Raw genomic sequence first — 18,407 nt, 5'->3', positions numbered from 1 at the left:
TGTAATACAGTAAATCAATAATAATGATGTAATAAAATAATATAGAGGAAGTCTCCGATTATGAGATACCATATCGATTTTGCCGAATGTAAGGAAATCTATAGGCAGAATTTAAAAATTTAACACGTTATCTTGAAGAGAATTTAATAAGCTTTAGGTTGGTCAAATGAAAAATCTAATTTAAATATTATTTTTTCTGAAAATTAAAAAAATTCGAAAAAAGAGCTTTACGTGATCGGTGAGTAGAGATCGCACGAAGAGACGCGATAACGTCTCGAATGTGTGATACCTAATTAAGCGTTAAGTAAACGATGCGTAGCATCAAAGATAAATCGAAATAGATATTTCAGTAAACTGTAATACAGTAAATCAATAATAATGATGTAATAAAATAATATAGAGGAAGTCTCCGATTATGAGATACCATATCGATTTTGCCGAATGTAAGGAAATCTATAGGCAGAATTTAAAAATTTAACACGTTATCTTGAAGAGAATTTAATAAGCTTTAGGTTGGTAAAATGAAAAATCTAATTTAAATATTATTTTTTCTGAAAATTAAACAAATTTGAAAAAAGCTTTACGTGATCGGTGAGTAGAGATCGCACGAAGAGACGCGATAACGTCTCGAATGTGTGATACCTAATTAAGCGTTAAGTAAACGATGCGTAGCATCAAAGATAAATCGAAATAGATATTTCAGTAAACTGTAATACAGTAAATCAATAATAATGATGTAATCAAATAATATAGAGGAAGTCTCCGATTATGAGATACCATATCGATTTTGCCGAATGTAAGGAAATCTATAGGCAGAATTTAAAAATTTAACACGTTATCTTGAAGAGAATTTAATAAGCTTTAGGTTGGTCAAATGAAAAATCTAATTTAAATATTATTTTTTCTGAAAATTAAACAAATTTGAAAAAAGCTTTACGTGATCGGTGAGTAGAGATCGCACGAAGAGACGCGATAACGTCTCGAATGTGTGATACCTAATTAAGCGTTAAGTAAACGATGCGTAGCATCAAAAATAAATCGAAATAGATAATTCAGTTAACTGTAATACAGTAAATCAATAATAATGATGTAATAAAATAATATAGAGGAAGTCTCCGATTATGAGATACCATATCGATTTTGCCGAATGTAAGGAAATCTATAGGCAGAATTTAAAAATGTAATACGTTCTCTTGAAGAGAATTTAATAAGCTTTAGGTTGGTCAAATGAAAAATCTAATTTAAATATTATTTTTTCTGAAAATTAAACAAATTTGAAAAAACAGCTTTACGTGATCGGTGAGTAGAGATCGCACGAAGAGACGCGATAACGTCTCGAATGTGTGATACCTAATTAAGCGTTAAGTAAACGATGCGTAGCATCAAAGATAAATCGAAATAGATATTTCAGTAAACTGTAATACAGTAAATCAATAATAATGATGTAATAAAATAATATAGAGGAAGTCTCCAATTATGAGATACCATATCGATTTTTCCGAATGTAAGGAAATCTATAGGCAGAATTTAAAAATTTAACACGTTCTCTTAAAGAGAATTTAATAAGCTTTAGGTTGGTAAAATGAAAAATCTAATTTAAATATTATTTTTTCTGAAAATTAAAAAAATACGCAGGATCGAGAAAGTGTGCTCCTAATATAAGATACCTTGAGAAATCGGTGTTAAAAGTGCAAAATACATCAGTATTGCAATTAAAAAACTTTATTAGATAGTTTTATAAAAATACTGCTGCCACAGCCTTCGCCAAATCTTCACGATTCCACTGTCGACGCTTCCTCGTATCTCTGACCTCCATAGTCAGATTCTATAAAATTAAATACACAAAACTTCGTAATATAAATTCGTATTAACTGTTCTTTAACCTTAAGTAGTATTTTCTTTCTTTTTATTACACTACATAATCTTCATATTCGAGCAATAATTATCTCATATCAAGAGTACCCTGAATATCTCATTATACGAGCCACGCGCCTAGCGGTTCCGCGATCATGAAATCTAACCCCTACAATTAAGCAATTCAACAAATCGCGTATTTTCCTGTCACTACGATTCTACTCTATCATTGCATACTGAATTTATTGCCAACCATTTCCTTATTATATAATAAACAAGGTTTAAAGACGTACCTCAAGTTCCTTCGACATGTTCACAATTTCACAAACCTTTTCTTGCAAAGGCTAAACGCAATAACGAACAATGAATTTTTCACTAAATACGTTTTACACCAAGAGTAATAAGTTCATGGTGGAACTAACAGATGGTGCTCACTAGTTTAGCAGAAACCCCATTATCTCATATTAGGAGCATATCTCATAATAGGGGACTCTCCTCTACATAAAAACATAATTAAAAGGAAAGCACGATATCTAAAAAATACCTATAAAGTAATCAGTAATCATCGCATCTGTATATTAATCAAACTGTCTCGACATCTGTCAACGGAATAAATAATAAATCTAGTCGACAAGTTGCATAATTCTAAGCGCGCAATGACTATCAGGCCGCTCGGCGCAGTATGCTTCTATTATTATCTCTGTTATTATTCAAGACAAATACTTGTCCGTTCACTCGGTTCGCCGTTTCTTATTTACTTACGATCCGACGATCATGTTCCTTTACTAAAGCTCGCTCTAAAACGTTCCGTTTCCATTACGAACACGCATTCGCGGTTTACGACGCGATCGACGAGCAGAGTAATACATATACATGTATAGCGAGCGAATACGCGAAGTGGATTGCAGGGAAAATCCGATGCGTTTTTTCCTGTTAAACGAACCAGTATTGTATCGACATGCGGCTAATATGGGAATGGAAAAATGTCGATCCAATAATATCGAGAGAGCGATATCGCGCAAATACGCATCGCTTGCGTGCGGCCGATGGCTTCCGATGTCGCCGAATGACGTCGTCGCTGGCACGTAATCCCATTCATCTTGTCACCGAGTCTCTAAATTCCTGTCGATATTTACCTGGTTCAACTGCCGTCATCGTGAATAGATGCATCAACAATGTGCACCCCCGCGTTCCAATTCTATTTTATTACTTGACTACCGTCATGGGACTACGTGCCCTCCGATACATTATATCGCGACTACGTCATCGAGGAACCGACTGTTCCCTGTGTCCAAGTCCGAATAAAAAAAATAGTCGAGGCCTGCGGTCCGCAAAAAAACGACGGCGCGAAAATTACCGCGGGCTCCCTCGTCAATTAACTTATCTCCAACTTAATTAAACGGAACGCCGATTTTCATCGGGAAAATCAATGAGACCGCCGGCTGCACCGAAAACGATGAGCGCCACAATGCTGGAGATAAACTCGGTGTTCATCGAAACAGGAAAAACGTATAGATAATAACTAGTGAACTGTAAAAACTGGCAAAACCAGCACACGTTATACGGATTATTTTGGAATCGAAAACGATTGAATCCAGCGGTGATGTATTTTCAACCAGAATTTCCAATAGAAATTAGTATCACAAATATCGTATTTTTTGTAAAGGGTATATGGAATAGTATGAGAAGGGGATGTAGAGAATAGTTTTTATAAATCACGTAAAATCCGTAAAATAAAATGAAGCTTCTTATTTTAAATCTGAGAAATATCAGATATACTTGGCGTCGCGACGCTGCCGCGTCGCTTGATATATTCCTACACAAGTATTTTGCTATTAATACGTACTAACCGGAATCGTGTTAATTTGCTCAATTGCTAGAATTAAAATAAATTAAATTCCACAGATTAAAGTATTCCATAAAAAAGCATGCAGCTCTTTGTTACATCTTTTATAATAGATTATTTTCATAAAATTTAAATTCAATAATAGTTTAGTCTTTTCGTCAAAAGCACGGATCATTTTCCGTATCAGTTGCACAGGATAAAAGATTCTCGCGTACTGCTCAGTGGAAGTAGACTATGCACCGTGCATTGCGCGAATCCTATCTCAAAGAAATGCCACAGGAAGAAACCGAGAACAACTGAAGCTTTTTTATTAAGCTTCCATCTCTCTGCCAGAGTCCTATGGCATTCCAAGACTGAAACGATATTTTCTACAGTTGCAACGCTCAGCCGCTTATCAAGCTTATTTCTGTTGAAACGGATCTCTCCAAGTAATTCCGAGTTTCACACGGATCACACATAGATATCTAAACTAATGACAGAGAGATCCCGAGATCCGCGGGAAACAAGGTCGATGAGAAATTTCGTTTATCAAGAGAAATGGTACTATTATCGTCTCCGGAAGAAGGGACCGTATGAAACGGTGCGAACCGGAAAAGCACGAGACGCCAGTATATTCGTCCAAATGATAAAAATAGCGTGTTCTACCGTAACAGAAATTGGAAATCAATATTTAAGCCCATTCTTAAGGTGTCGTGACCAAGCTGGATTTGCGTGCGCCACCGAATAGATAAGAAGCCCCCCAGAATGATGTTATACGCGAAATCGTGCATCCTTATCGAACGAGAATATGTAGTGGATTACTCACTGCCGTAGCCTGCACAGTAACAAACACGCCTCGTCATCCGTTCATTCACGTGATCGGAGTTGATGCACTACATAATTATCGAAAACTCATTGTAAAAGTGTCCATAACTTTTTCTCGAGTCTATTGAACATATCGTTTCAATTTCTGTAATCGTTGCATGCCGTTTTGCGGTTTCCAGCAGCGGAAAATAATGTTGAAAGAAAACGGAGCGCTTTTAGAAAAAGAGAGAAGAGAGAGAGAGACACGACAGGATAATTATGAATAAAATCGTTTGGATTTGGCACGCGTAATGCGATCAACCGTATGTAACCGCGGAAATAGAATTTGAAGATAATAAAATGCGGTTAATGAAGAGCGCGATGACAAAGCTTTTAACATCAAGAGGTGATTTTTATCTGTCCTCTTGTAAAATGGTGCAACCGCATCGCGCACGCGGCAAAATGTAGTTGAAGTGTTGGGACAACGACTTTACGTGATTAATTAGTTTATACCTCGCATACATCCACACACTGTACATTTAACATTTCGTATACCGCACTTTGCCGCTCACCGCTGGCATTTGCATCCGAGAAGCTAAAGAGGTGATTTCATTCACAACTCGCAAATACATTTTGCGATATTATTTCCCCACGGAAGAAGCAAAACGGTCTCTTCTGCACTTTTTTCGAACAAATCAAATAAATCCGATCATTCCCTAGGCAAATAAACGTAAAATACGATGACATTGCGATGACAATGACGTTGAATTATAATGAGAATATATTGGGTTGGCCAAAAAGTAATTGCGTTTTTTTCCAGTAGATGGACATACATGTCTTGAAATGTAACTAACTTCATTCTAAACCGCAAATTCATTATGTAGGTTAACAACTCACAGTTCAAGCTTGTTTTACAAAAAGAAAGTACACGATTTCGTTAACAATTGTTTCTTTGCCGTCGATTTCAAAATGGAAAATCAAAAAGAACATTTTCCTCATATTTTCTTTTATTACTTCCGAAAAGGGAAAAACGCCGTGCAAGCTCATAAAAAGTTATCTGATGTATGTGGCGAAGATGCTTTACAGCTGCGGCAGTGTCAAAATTCGTTTACTAAATTTCGATCTGCAGATTTTAATGTGAAAGATGCACCACGCTCAGGAAGGCCAATCGAAATTGATGATGACAAAATAAAGGCACTGATCGATTCCAATCGGCGTTTAACGACACGAGAGATTGCTGAGAATCTTAACGTATCGAAATCGAGTGTTGAAAAGCATTTAAAACTACTTGGATACATTAGTAAGCTCGATATTTCGGTACCACATGAGCTGAAAGAAATTCATCTCACTAAGCGTATTGACATCTGCGCTTCTCTTTTGAAACGTGAGGAAAATGATCCATTTTTGAGACGTATGATAACAGGCGACGAAAAATCGATCGTCTACGACAACGTCAAACGAAAAAGATCGTGGAGCAAGCGTGATGAACCTGCTGAAAGCACTTGAAAAGCAGATATTCACCAAAGAAAGATTATGCTGTCAGTCTGGTGGGACTTTAAAGGTATTGTGTATTTTGAGCTGCTTGCAAGGAATCAAACCATTCATTCAGACGTATACTGTCGTCAACTGGATAAATTAAATGATGCCATCAAACAGAAACGTCGAGAATTGGTGAATCGCAAGGGTGTTGTGTTTCACCACGATAACGCTAGACCACGTACAAGTTTGGTCACTCGTGAAAAATTGTTGCAGCTTGGATGGGATGTGATACCACATCCACCATATTCGCCAGGCCTGGCACCATCAGATTACCATTCGTTTCGTTCTTTGCAAAACGCCTTGAATGGTAAAACCTTGACTGCTGATGAGGATATCAAATCGTTGTTGGAATTGTTTTTTGCTGAAAAAGATAAGAACTTTTTTGAGCGCGGAATCATGAAGTTGCCTGAAAAATGGCAAACGATAATCAAACAAAATGGACAATATATTGTTTAATAAAGGTTTTGTTTCCCATGAAAAATTCGCCTTTTATTTATATAAAAAAAAACGCAATTACTTTTCGGCCAACCCAATATTATATATATTATATATTATATGTTATATTAATATATCTTGGGTTGGCCAAAAAGTAATTGCGTTTTTTTCCAATAGATGGACATACGTGTCTTGAAATGTAACTAACTTCATTCTAAACCGCAAATTCATTATGTAGGTTAACAACTCACAGTTCAAGCTCGTTTTACAAAAAGAAAGTACACGATTTCGTTAACAATTGTTTCTTTGCCGTCGATTTCAAAATGGAAAATCAAAAAGAACATTTTCCTCATATTTTCTTTTATTACTTCCGAAAAGGGAAAAACGCCGTGCAAGCTCATAAAAAGTTATCTGATGTATGTGGCGAAGATGCTTTACAGCTGCGGCAGTGTCAAAATTCGTTTACTAAATTTCGATCTGCAGATTTTAATGTGAAAGATGCACCACGCTCAGGAAGGCCAATCGAAATTGATGATGACAAAATAAAGGCACTGATCGATTCCAATCGGCGTTTAACGACACGAGAGATTGCTGAGAATCTTAACGTATCGAAATCGAGTGTTGAAAAGCATTTAAAACTACTTGGATACATTAGTAAGCTCGATATTTCGGTACCACATGAGCTCAAAGAAATTCATCTCACTAAGCGTATTGACATCTGCGCTTCTCTTTTGAAACGTGAGGAAAATGATCCATTTTTGAGACGTATGATAACAGGCGACGAAAAATCGATCGTCTACGACAACGTCAAACGAAAAAGATCGTGGAGCAAGCGTGATGAACCTGCTGAAAGCACTTGAAAAGCAGATATTCACTAAAGAAAGATTATGCTGTCAGTCTGGTGGGACTTTAAAGGTATTGTGTATTTTGAGCTGCTTGCAAGGAATCAAACCATTCATTCAGACGTATACTGTCGTCAACTGGATAAATTAAATGATGCCATCAAACAGAATCGTCGAGAATTGGTGAATCGCAAGGGTGTTGTGTTTCACCACGATAACGCTAGACCACGTACAAGTTTGGTCACTCGTGAAAAATTGTTGCAGCTTGGATGGGATGTGATACCACATCCACCATATTCGCCAGGCCTGGCACCATCAGATTACCATTCGTTTCGTTCTTTGCAAAACGCCTTGAATGGTAAAACCTTGACTGCTGATGAGGATATCAAATCGTTGTTGGAATTGTTTTTTGCTGAAAAAGATAAGAACTTTTTTGAGCGCGGAATCATGAAGTTGCCTGAAAAATGGCAAAAGGTAATCAAACAAAATGGACAATATATTGTTTAATAAAGTTTTTGTTTCCCATGAAAAATTCGCCTTTTATTTATATAAAAAAAATGCAATTACTTTTTGGCCAACCCAATACATATTGCATTTCTTCTCTGACACGTCTGGCTACCGCTTAAACGCGCAACCAAATAATGCAGATGCATTTCTTTGTCGCTCGTATGCAGTCGACCTGCGACCTGGAGAACGATGCACACAATGATAGTCCATAGTATCTTATTTTACGCTACAGTAAATATTGACAAGACGCGACTCTTTAAATTCCGCTTTCGCATTCGCGCCATAGCGAATTTATCTTCGCGCCTGGCAGCTCGTGAAAACTCTCCGAGAGAAGAAGTGACCCGTGATACTTGACGTCGACTCCTTTTATTCATTTTGCATCAGTTTTCGACCCTTTCTTCGCGTAACTACTTGCCGATAAAGTAGCAGTTAGAAACTACTGGAAATTCTTCTGGACATAGTTCTAAACTGTGTTTAAAGTCCGAGTATTATTCACATTCGCGATCTATACACTCATTTTTGCTGTAATACTCCTTGCAATAAAGTAAAGAATCTGTACATAATTGAGATATAGAAATATTTTCAATTCAATAATGATATATAAGCTGAATATTTCAAAGTTGCGAAAAATTAAGAAATTTTATGTAAATACTGAATATTCAGCGCAAATTTAAGAAATCTTGCAACACTGTAAACTTAAAAATGTTATTCCTACACACTTGAAATGTATCTTCGCATTGTTACTCGATTCATATATGTTAAAATAAAATAAACGCGTTATTTTCAAACTACACATTTCAAATGCATTACATAACACACTTAGGTTTGCAGAAATTAATAAAGAAAAGATTTGCATTAGAGATGCAAAACTCGTTAAAAGTTTTATCATAAAATTTAATATGATGAGAATAAATCCGCATTGATACACACCAACAATATATTTCTTTATTAATGTCTCATTTTCGTTGAAGGCATTAAATTATACATTGATACGATTTAAATACTCATCATAAAACGCAAATTATACATTCAAACACTTATATGAATTTATTTTATGGCTTATCGGTATTATGTATCTGATAGGACAAGCCTGTGATATTAATATCTTTCTCAAGTTGCAATGAACTTAGAGTTCACAATGTGCGGAAAGATACCTCTATATAATACAGTACACGTTGTAAATTAAAGTTTCACGACTTGGCGACTATTGTTCGCCGATCAATGGATTCGCTGAATCCTACGTCCCACATATACGTTCATATCAACGTAACGTTGGATTTGATTTCCCATAAAGGATTCTACGCCCGTTCGATAGTTGACGAACGATGTTCTCATTGGTATCTGTAACGCGCGTTCGAGAATGCTCTTTACGCATCCGCATAATAAAATATGCGGTGCACAGTTAACGGTTTTATTTAACAACGGTATGAAAACGATAACATAATCGCTGTATGTATAAAGAAAACACACCCTCAGAAAGGATTTCTGATAACAAGACGAAAAATATTCTTGACTAATTCAATCGTATTACAAGTATAAAAAATATGAAAATAAAACAATTCTTAATTTAAATCAGTAATTTCTATTCTTCTCTCTCGAATTAAATAAGATTGTCTTACTGTCTCGAGACAAGAGTAACATGTACAAATTTATGCTTATATATTCTTGTATGTAGAATAATTTGATATTAGCGCCACTTTATAGTAGGCTTTGTCCATGTCGACGCATCATTTTCTCACAGTCGCTCGTCGACTCGGCGCTCTGCGTCCTTTATTCCGATAAAACGGCCAATATTTATGTGTTGCAATCGAAAATCGGGAAAGTGTTTCTGTTATTTACAATGAATAAGTGCAATACTCTACAAGAGATATTAAAAGATATGGAAATGTAAGTAAGTATATACAATATACTTACTTGAGAAATAAGATTCGAGATAAGACATTTCCATATCTTTTGCACTTATTCATTGTAAATAACAGAAACACTTTCCCGATTTTCGATTGCAACACATAAATATTGGCCGTTTTGTGCAGATTCTACAAATTCTCTTAGAAGAATAGAATAAGATGTCTTTTAGATCTGACAATATTCTGAAATCAAGAATATTTTGAACTTGCTACAAATTTTTATCTAAATCCTTCTGAGAAAATTAATGAGATAGCACCAAGATTATTTGAATCTAGATTTTCGAATTTTCTATTCAAGATTAAAATATGCTTCTTTTCAATAATAAATATGATTGTCGCTATAGCGATCTTATTTTATGATAGATTAAAGAGTAGTAGCATTAAGTCCAGAAATCTTTTCTGTGGGTGTAGCGAGAGGGTTGACAATCGTCGTGTACCAGTTATAAAAGACACTGGTCACGTAATCGCGTAAACTATGTCTAAACAAAACAGGAGGACAAAACAGTTTAATCAAACAAGCTTGGAGTTATGATCGATGCCAATGGTAAGTATGAAAATGGAAGGCCAAGTGATAATCAATGATTACATCGCGATTAATCCGTGCACCCTCAGAAAGGATTTCTGATAACAAGACGAAAAATATTCTCGACTAATTTAATCGTATTACAAGTATAAAAAATATGAAAATAAAGCAATTCTTAATTTAAATCAGTAATTTCTATTCTTCTCTCTCGAATTAAATAAGATTGTCTTACTGTCTCGAGACAAGAGTAACATGTACAAATTTATGCTTATATATTCTTGTATGTAGAATAATTTGATATTAGCGCCACTTTATAGTAGGCTTTGTCCATGTCGACGCATCATTTTCTCACAGTCGCTCGTCGACTCGGCGCTCTGCGTCCTTTATTCCGATAAAACGGCCAATATTTATGTGTTGCAATCGAAAATCGGGAAAGTGTTTCTGTTATTTACAATGAATAAGTGCAATACTCTACAAGAGATATTAAAAGATATGGAAATGTAAGTAAGTATATACAATATACTTACTTGAGAAATAAGATTCGAGATAAGACATTTCCATATCTTTTGCACTTATTCATTGTAAATAACAGAAACACTTTCCCGATTTTCGATTGCAACACATAAATATTGGCCGTTTTGTGCAGATTCTACAAATTCTCTTAGAAGAATAGAATAAAATGTCTTTTAGATCTGACAATATTCTGAAATCAAGAATATTTTGAACTTGCTACAAATTTTTATCTAAATCCTTCTGAGAAAATTAATGAGATAGCACCAAGATTATTTGAATCTAGATTTTCGAATTTTCTATTCGAGATCAAAATATGCTTCTTTTCAATAATAAATATGATTGTCGCTATAGCGATCTTATTTTATGATAGATTAAAGAGTAGTAGCATTAAGTCCAGAAATCTTTTCCGTGGGTGCACGAGAGCTAGAATACATTAATTTCTCTCGGCTTTACTCTGTCCCGCTCTACTTTAATTATTATAGCCAGTAGCTGATACGATCATTTTACGAGCAATTAGAGCACGACACAATTAGAGCGTTTGGTATTCGCCCAGTTTCAAGCAACTGCTAATTGATTTAATTTGAAGCAGGCAGACTTCTCCTGTCTTTTAGTGCGAAAAGGGCTCACATTGTGTGACAATTACCTATAGTGTACGTCGCGCCATCCAGCTGAAACGTGGCACTCTTGCATTTCTTGAAGAGCTTTTGATGCGAGAAAGCCGGAAGCTTCGGCAAAGGGGGTGGCGGCGGCGGCGGCGGCGGGGGTGGATCTTTAGGACCGTGTCTCACGGCTCTCCTTTCACTCTGGCTCATTTCTTAGGCGTAAAAGAAATGCAATCACTATCTTCTCGCCCGATATTCCCGACAACAAAGCACGACAAGCAGTCGAGCAGCTTTAACTGTTGGATCAGTGCATGACTCAGAACACAGTCCCTCGGGATTCACGGAGGATTTTCAATCGCCGACCTCGATACAATCCGATTGTGACGACGCATGGATTATCCTTCCTCGATCCTTGGAATCGTCACTTCTAATTTCTCCCCCTACGTCGCTGAAGCTACTTTTCTTTCATTTTTAAAGTCGTCGCTCTGTTCCATTAACGCGATTATTTCAAGAAAGTTTTCTTCAATTCCAGTATAAAAACGTTTATTCAATACTATCAATTTTCTGCAAAAGAAGGGAAACTTTCTGTCAAATGAAATTCAATCTGTACAAGATTTTTGCATGATCGATCAATCAATTATCAAGGAGTCGAAAGTTGCTATTTCAATTTATAGCGTTAAAATTCCTGTTAGTTCTACGATACAGAGGAGGCGATTTGAAGTAAAGGTGACAGATCAATATCGGCAAAGTTGCATTTACTGAAAACCGACAGATGTATGCTAACAAGCAAAGTTACATAAATTTTACGGTGAGCACACGTGTCTAATATCACTATAACAAAATTAGTATTTGCGTTTAAATATATGTATAGCTCAACATGCTTCAAGTACCCTGATTGCTAAAGCGTGCTCTCGACGTAGATAGTAAAGGACGCGAGTATTCATGTACTTTGGAATGCTTGTACCTTAGAACAATCCAATTTGTGCCCGATACACAGCCATCTGCGCGGTATTGCAATTATTAATGCGTTGTACGGTAGCTATTATATTAATTAAAATAGTAACGTTATTCATGCGTGCGCCACGTATGCCTGTATTAAACAACGCGGAAATGATTTCAAAATATGAAATTATACATTAATTAAAAATGCAAAATGTAGAATAACGGTTTCATAGTTCTCATACTATGAGCAAGAACAAGAAAAAATAGATTAAAATATAATTCCACGATCAAAACAATGTTTATTAGTTTTTATTTCATTTTATTGTTATTACTATTATTATTTTATTTTATTATATTAATTTGTATTGTTTTATGCGTTGCGCACGTACATGTAAAAAAAGGAAAGGAAGCGATATGCAAGACAGCGATAAGAATGAATTACACGAGATTAAAAAACCCGCTGAAAAAACTAATCTCGAGTAATTCCATTATGGTCTTCAGCGGGAAAACTGCATTAGCATATAATTGTATACATTTAAATTAATACAGCATCACTCTCATATATTATCGTCCAAAGATAGAAGAAGAACATTAAAGATAAAGAGAAGCGCGCGGATCAAACGCGCTAGTGTTCCAGAGACGAGGCGTAAATCGCAGCGATTTGAGATTGTCGATCGGTCAATTTATCTGATGCGCCCTGCGGCGTCAAATTCATTCGCAAGCCCAATCCCAATAAACTCGTTCCTCCCTTGCCCCGTTATCTTTTACCTCGTTTTACCCCGTGCTCGATCCTCATCGCGGCAAAAAAGAGAAACGAATCAATCGCATCGGCGAGCGAATCGATCATCTGTACACTCGCGCAGCGAATGATCACGCGCAACCACGGTTTTCTTCCCTTTCGTTTTTTATTGTGTCGCAGAATTTACGATCGAGACGTGTCTGCGCGCACGGGATACAAATACCCGGATGCGATATCCGCGTTTTCGCGTTTCTCCGCCGGGCCAATTTAAATTTCCACTACATTCCGCGGAACGAGCCGGAAAATCTCCCGGCTCGTCTCGCGCCGTCCTCGCCGCATTCGCCGAAGAATTTATCACGTGTTACGTCGGTTATGGCACATTTTGGAAAGCCGGGGAAAGCGAGCAAATTCCCGCGCGGTAAACGTATCCACGATGGTGTACGATATAGGCGATATAACGTCGTATAAACGAGAAATGCGGCCGCGATCCTAATTAGATGCGTGTTTCCGTACTGATAGCTACTTAACTTTGTTCCTTGACTTTAGTTATTTGACTTGAGCAGCATCTTCTAGATAGAAAATGCATCGTATAATTGTATATTATACAGGGTGTCCCGGGTTTTAACCGACAAACTGCGGGAGCATATTCTACTAGTGGAAATAAGAAAAAATTCTTATATCGAGTTTGCTTAGAAATGCTTCATTACAAAGTTATAAACCAATATTGAAAAGAAGTATGAGATAAGTAACAACGGATTTTTTCACAAAAATAAAAATTATCTACGCAATGATTTAGTGACGCATTTCAAAATGTTGTCCTTGCGCATCGATACAAGCTAGACATCGACGTAGTACAGAATTTGTTACGGTACGACATTCCTGAAAATTTGGTTGCATCTCAGTAACTGAATTAGTAATTCGTTGCTTTAAATCTTCAAGCGAGATTACTTCTGTACTGTAAACTTTATTTTTTAAACTTGCCCATAAATAAAAATCAAGAGGCGTAAGATCTGGTGATCGAGCCGGCCAAGAAATTCTTCCACCACGTCCAATCCAGCGATCAGGAAATGATTCGTTGAGTATGTTCCGTGCAAATGAAGGTCAACATATTCTGTATGGTTGAATTTGTTTTTTTACAAGCTACATCATTTCGCTAAGGAAAATATACCATCTCATTTAAAAAAATGTTGATGACCTTGATATCTTGTGAAAGGTCACATTAAAAAAATAATTTTCTTACCAGAGTACTAGTCTCTTTGAATCGAACAATTTTCGTCCTTTGACTTTTTTCATATCATCAAAGGAAGCAGAGATATTCTAAGTGCTACAGTTAGAGGAAACACCCTGTATACAGGGTGTCCCGGGTTTTAACCGACAAATTGCGGGAGCATATTCTACTAGTGGAAATAAGAAAAAATTCTTATATCGAGTTTGCTTAGAAATGCTTCATTACAAAGTTATAAACCAATATTGAAAAGAAGTATGAGATAAGTAACAACGGATTTTGTCACAAAAATAAAAATTATCTACGCAATGATTTAGTGACGCTTTTCAAAATGTTGTCCTTGCGCATCGATACAAGCTAGACATCGACGTAGTACGGAATTTGTTACGGTACGACATTCCTGAAAATTTGGTTGCATCTCAGTAACTGAATTAGTAATTCGTTGCTTTAAATCTTCAAGCGAGATACTTCTGTACTGTAAACTTTATTTTTTAAAGTTGCCCATAAATAAAAATCAAGAGGCGTTAAATCGGGCGATCTTGGAGCCAGAAAGCCGGTCCTCCTCGACCAATCCACCTATGAGCGTAATGTTCGTCTAACCAGTTTCTAACTTGTCTAGCATAGTGCGACGGACAACCGTCTAACTGTATCCAGCTGTTTTGGCGAAACTGCAGTGGCACATTTTCCATCAAAATTGGTAAATCGTTTGATAGGAATCTTCGAAAAGATTCTCCGTTCAATCGGTCAGGTAAAAAGAACGGACCAATAAGCCGGTCATGAAGCATACCCATCCAAACATTACATCGAAATTCGTGTTGAAAGTTTCTTCGTCTGGCAGTATGTGGATTATTAGGAGCCCATACATGGCTATTATGAGAATTGAACATGCCTCGTCTTGTAAAGGTCGCTTCATCTGTCCATAATATCATTGATGAGAAAAGATTGTCCCTTTCTACTGCATTCACATACCGGTTACAAAATTCGACTCGTTTCTGATAATCGATTGGAAGTCATTCTTGTACAGGTGTGTAATGATATGCGAATCTGTCATCAGCACGCAATGTTCTCCAAATAGTGTTTCGTGATATCTGCAGTTGAGCTGAGGCACGTCGAACACTTTGTGTAGGAGTATTATCAAAAAGATTTAAGATTCTTTCCGAGCGTCGTCGGTGCCTTAGAGCTGAACGAACATCATATTCATTCATAGGTCGAAATGAACCCAAATTACGTAATTGCAAATGGGTATTACTAAACACAGAACTGTCTGGTACTCTCCTGTTAGGAAATCTACGTTGACACTCTCGCACGGCAGCTCGTGCATTTCCGTCACAGAATCCGTACACGAAATGAATATCGGTGTATTCCTCGTTTGAAAACACTTTCGGCATTCTGATAGTAATTGCTAGTTGACACGACGATTGAAATCTAACAGCTACTGTTGTGAAAGTAACAATCATACTGAATCGTTTCAACATAGTGAACATGAATACATGTGAATACACGTAACATAAACATCCTCGACCTTGCAAATTCTACACTATGTTCCGTTGTTACTTGTCTCATATTTCTTTTCAATATTGGTTTATAACTTTGTAATAAAGCATTTCTAAGCAAACTCGATATAAGAATGTTTTCTTATTTCCACTAGTAGAATATGCTCCCGCAGTTTGTCGGTTAAAACCCGCGACACCCTGTATAACCGAATTTCTCTTTGTCACGAGCACATCTTGAAAACAGATTAACGCCGTCAAGTGCAAGTCTGAATCAAATAATGTAAATACGACGACGCGCCGCTAAAACAAAGCACGTTATCGGATATGAAAAGTCGAGTTCACGTAGCGTCACAAGCTGTCGTTTTAAAGAAATTTAATTCACGAGGGCAAAGCTTTTGCTTTTAGCTAATTTAGGTCGAGTGTAATGACAGACACGATTATAAAACGAATGAAGCGAGCGATGCATTGTTATGCAGCAAATACTTTCGAACGCGAAAATAATCATTGCTTTCCCATTTTTTTAAGATTATTACTGTGACTGTGTGGTAAATCGGTGTGTCCATATGTGACGAATTCTCCACTTACGGCTATTTGTTTTAATCATGTAGCATATCAAATATTCTTTAAAGTATTAGGAATCGATTAATATTTAATGTTTCATAATACGATCAAGAGTGTGTAATTAATATTAATTTTGCATTCATCAATAAAGTTTTAGATTATTTTTCCGATACTAGAGAGGATTTCTTTATATATTTACATGAATCTATGAAAATCTATGAAAGATACATGAAAACATTCATTTTATTATTATTTAGATACAAGTAAAATTTGTTATCAAAAGCAACATGTTATAAATCAAAGAAAATATTGGTTTATCAACATCTGTAATATTTGCATCATTAATATTAAATCCATTACTGCAAATTCATGATTAATGAATTTCTTGCTTATGTAATAGCTAGAAATATGCGTCTGTAATTTTAACATACCAGCATCCAAAATTACGGGGAATTACCGCGCAAATTACAGAGTCGCAGGTTAATGAGCATCGTATGACTGATGAATAATTACTCGACTGAGATAAATAATTACAACGAATAATGAATATAAGTCGGTTAAATCGTAGAACTCAACAGAAATTTTTCGACAATCGCTCGGATAAATCGCCCGCTTGAATAATTACACATTATAAGATTTTCTTTTTCGTTAATATATCCATTCAACTTCAATGCAATCAGAAAATATTGTGAAATATAAACCAGTTTTGAAATTTTTCATCCACAAGATTACGGAGAAACCAACTCTGAGGATTACGTCTTTATTGTCCTAATTATTAAAAATTAAAAAGCAAGTGGCGCGAGAGTGAGTTCACAAATTGTAGAAAAGTTCTGCAAATGTAGAACTTTTGTAAAAAGTTAACGTGCATCACAAAACGTGATAAATTTTATGTCAATACGCTATTTATTATACTATCAAGTATCTTCCTTCATATCTTACACTTCACTCGCTCGCACTATTAGTATCAACAGACAAACGGCGGCTAACGTGTTCGCGCGTGACGCGCAGAAATATTAGAACTGTCGATGTCTCGTATCGCGCTCGCAATCCGACCTCGCTATTCTTTTTTCTTGACAGTCGCGTGCAAGTTTTGCGCGACATTTCCGCACGGGGCGCGCGAAAAATCGGCGGAAAGCACGGCGGAGCTTTTTCCGACGCGAGATCGCGGAGGAGACTCCACGTGCCCCGATCCGCGGTGCGACTCGGACGGGACTCGAAAGCTCGCCTCGAAAATCTCGCGCAAGCGTGCGGTGATGCGGCTCGATGAAAGCCAATCCGCGTAAGCGCGTCTCTCTACAAAGCGGAAAGGAGAAAACGAAAGCGAGAGCGAGGCGGGAGTGCGCAAGTGCGAGCTCGGCGACTCTCGTTGACGGGCACTGTCGTCGATCCTCGCGAGAAATTTCGAGTGCATATATTTTTCGCGAGTGGAGACGAATGCGAGCGGGGCTCTAGGCTGACCTTCCTAAGTGGCGCGCTAAATCTCCCGACTGTCGGCGTAAGTAACGAATCGCTTCATCACGTCGGCCGCCTGATTTTAGATTCGCGCTTAATAAAGGTTTCTTCAAAGGCCTACGTGGACAGATTTGGAACGATTTTTCAGGAAGTTTCCTTACTGCGTAGAAGGAATAGACAGATTTACTGAATCTCGCAACAAGCGCAATAAAATTTGCATTATGCTTAAAGTCTTTTCGCAATCCTCGCAAATGCGTATGTATTGGGTCGTCCGGAAAGTTCGTGCCGATTTTTAATAGATGGCGTTAGAACATGTCTGAATATATCAATGTTATTGAAAACATATGATTTATATATATATGCTTAAAGGTGACATTTCAACGCATCTTTAGGAAAAAAGTTGTTTCAGATAAATTGATTCGTGTCAGTTTTGTACTCTTTTCAAGATGGAAGAAAACAAAGAATATTTTAGACACTTGATGCTTTTCTATTACCGGAAAGGCAAAAATGCCTCACAAGCAACAAATTCGATATGTTCTGTTTACGGAGAAGGCGCTTTGGCTGAAAGAACCGTGCGTAAGTGGTTCGCTAAGTTTAGAGCTGGTGATTTTAACCTTAAAGACCAAGAACGCTCGGGCAGACCC

The 18,407-nt window shown here is 36.8% G+C and overlaps 1 protein-coding gene across 3 annotated transcripts in view; it reads right to left on the bottom strand.

Moving 5' to 3' along the window:
• The window catches only part of LOC105274790 (calcium/calmodulin-dependent 3',5'-cyclic nucleotide phosphodiesterase 1), a 137,585-nt gene extending 119,491 nt beyond the window's left edge, over nucleotides 1–18,094 (bottom strand). For all 3 annotated transcript variants that reach the window (XM_026975112.1, XM_026975113.1, XM_026975114.1), the window contains exons 1-2: nucleotides 17,251–18,094; nucleotides 11,393–11,915 (exon numbers count right to left, since the gene is read on the bottom strand). In XM_026975112.1, coding sequence (XP_026830913.1) covers nucleotides 11,393–11,561 — 169 coding nt within the window. In that variant the 5' untranslated portion in view covers nucleotides 11,562–11,915; nucleotides 17,251–18,094. The remainder of the gene's footprint in view (nucleotides 1–11,392; nucleotides 11,916–17,250) is intronic.
• Between the last annotated feature and the right edge of the window lie 313 nt (nucleotides 18,095–18,407).

Source organism: Ooceraea biroi, chromosome 14 (assembly GCF_003672135.1).
Source record: "Ooceraea biroi isolate clonal line C1 chromosome 14, Obir_v5.4, whole genome shotgun sequence".
NCBI lineage: Eukaryota > Metazoa > Arthropoda > Insecta > Hymenoptera > Formicidae > Ooceraea > Ooceraea biroi.
Note: the sequence above shows the minus strand (reverse complement) of the source record. Positions and strands in the feature narration are given on the sequence as shown.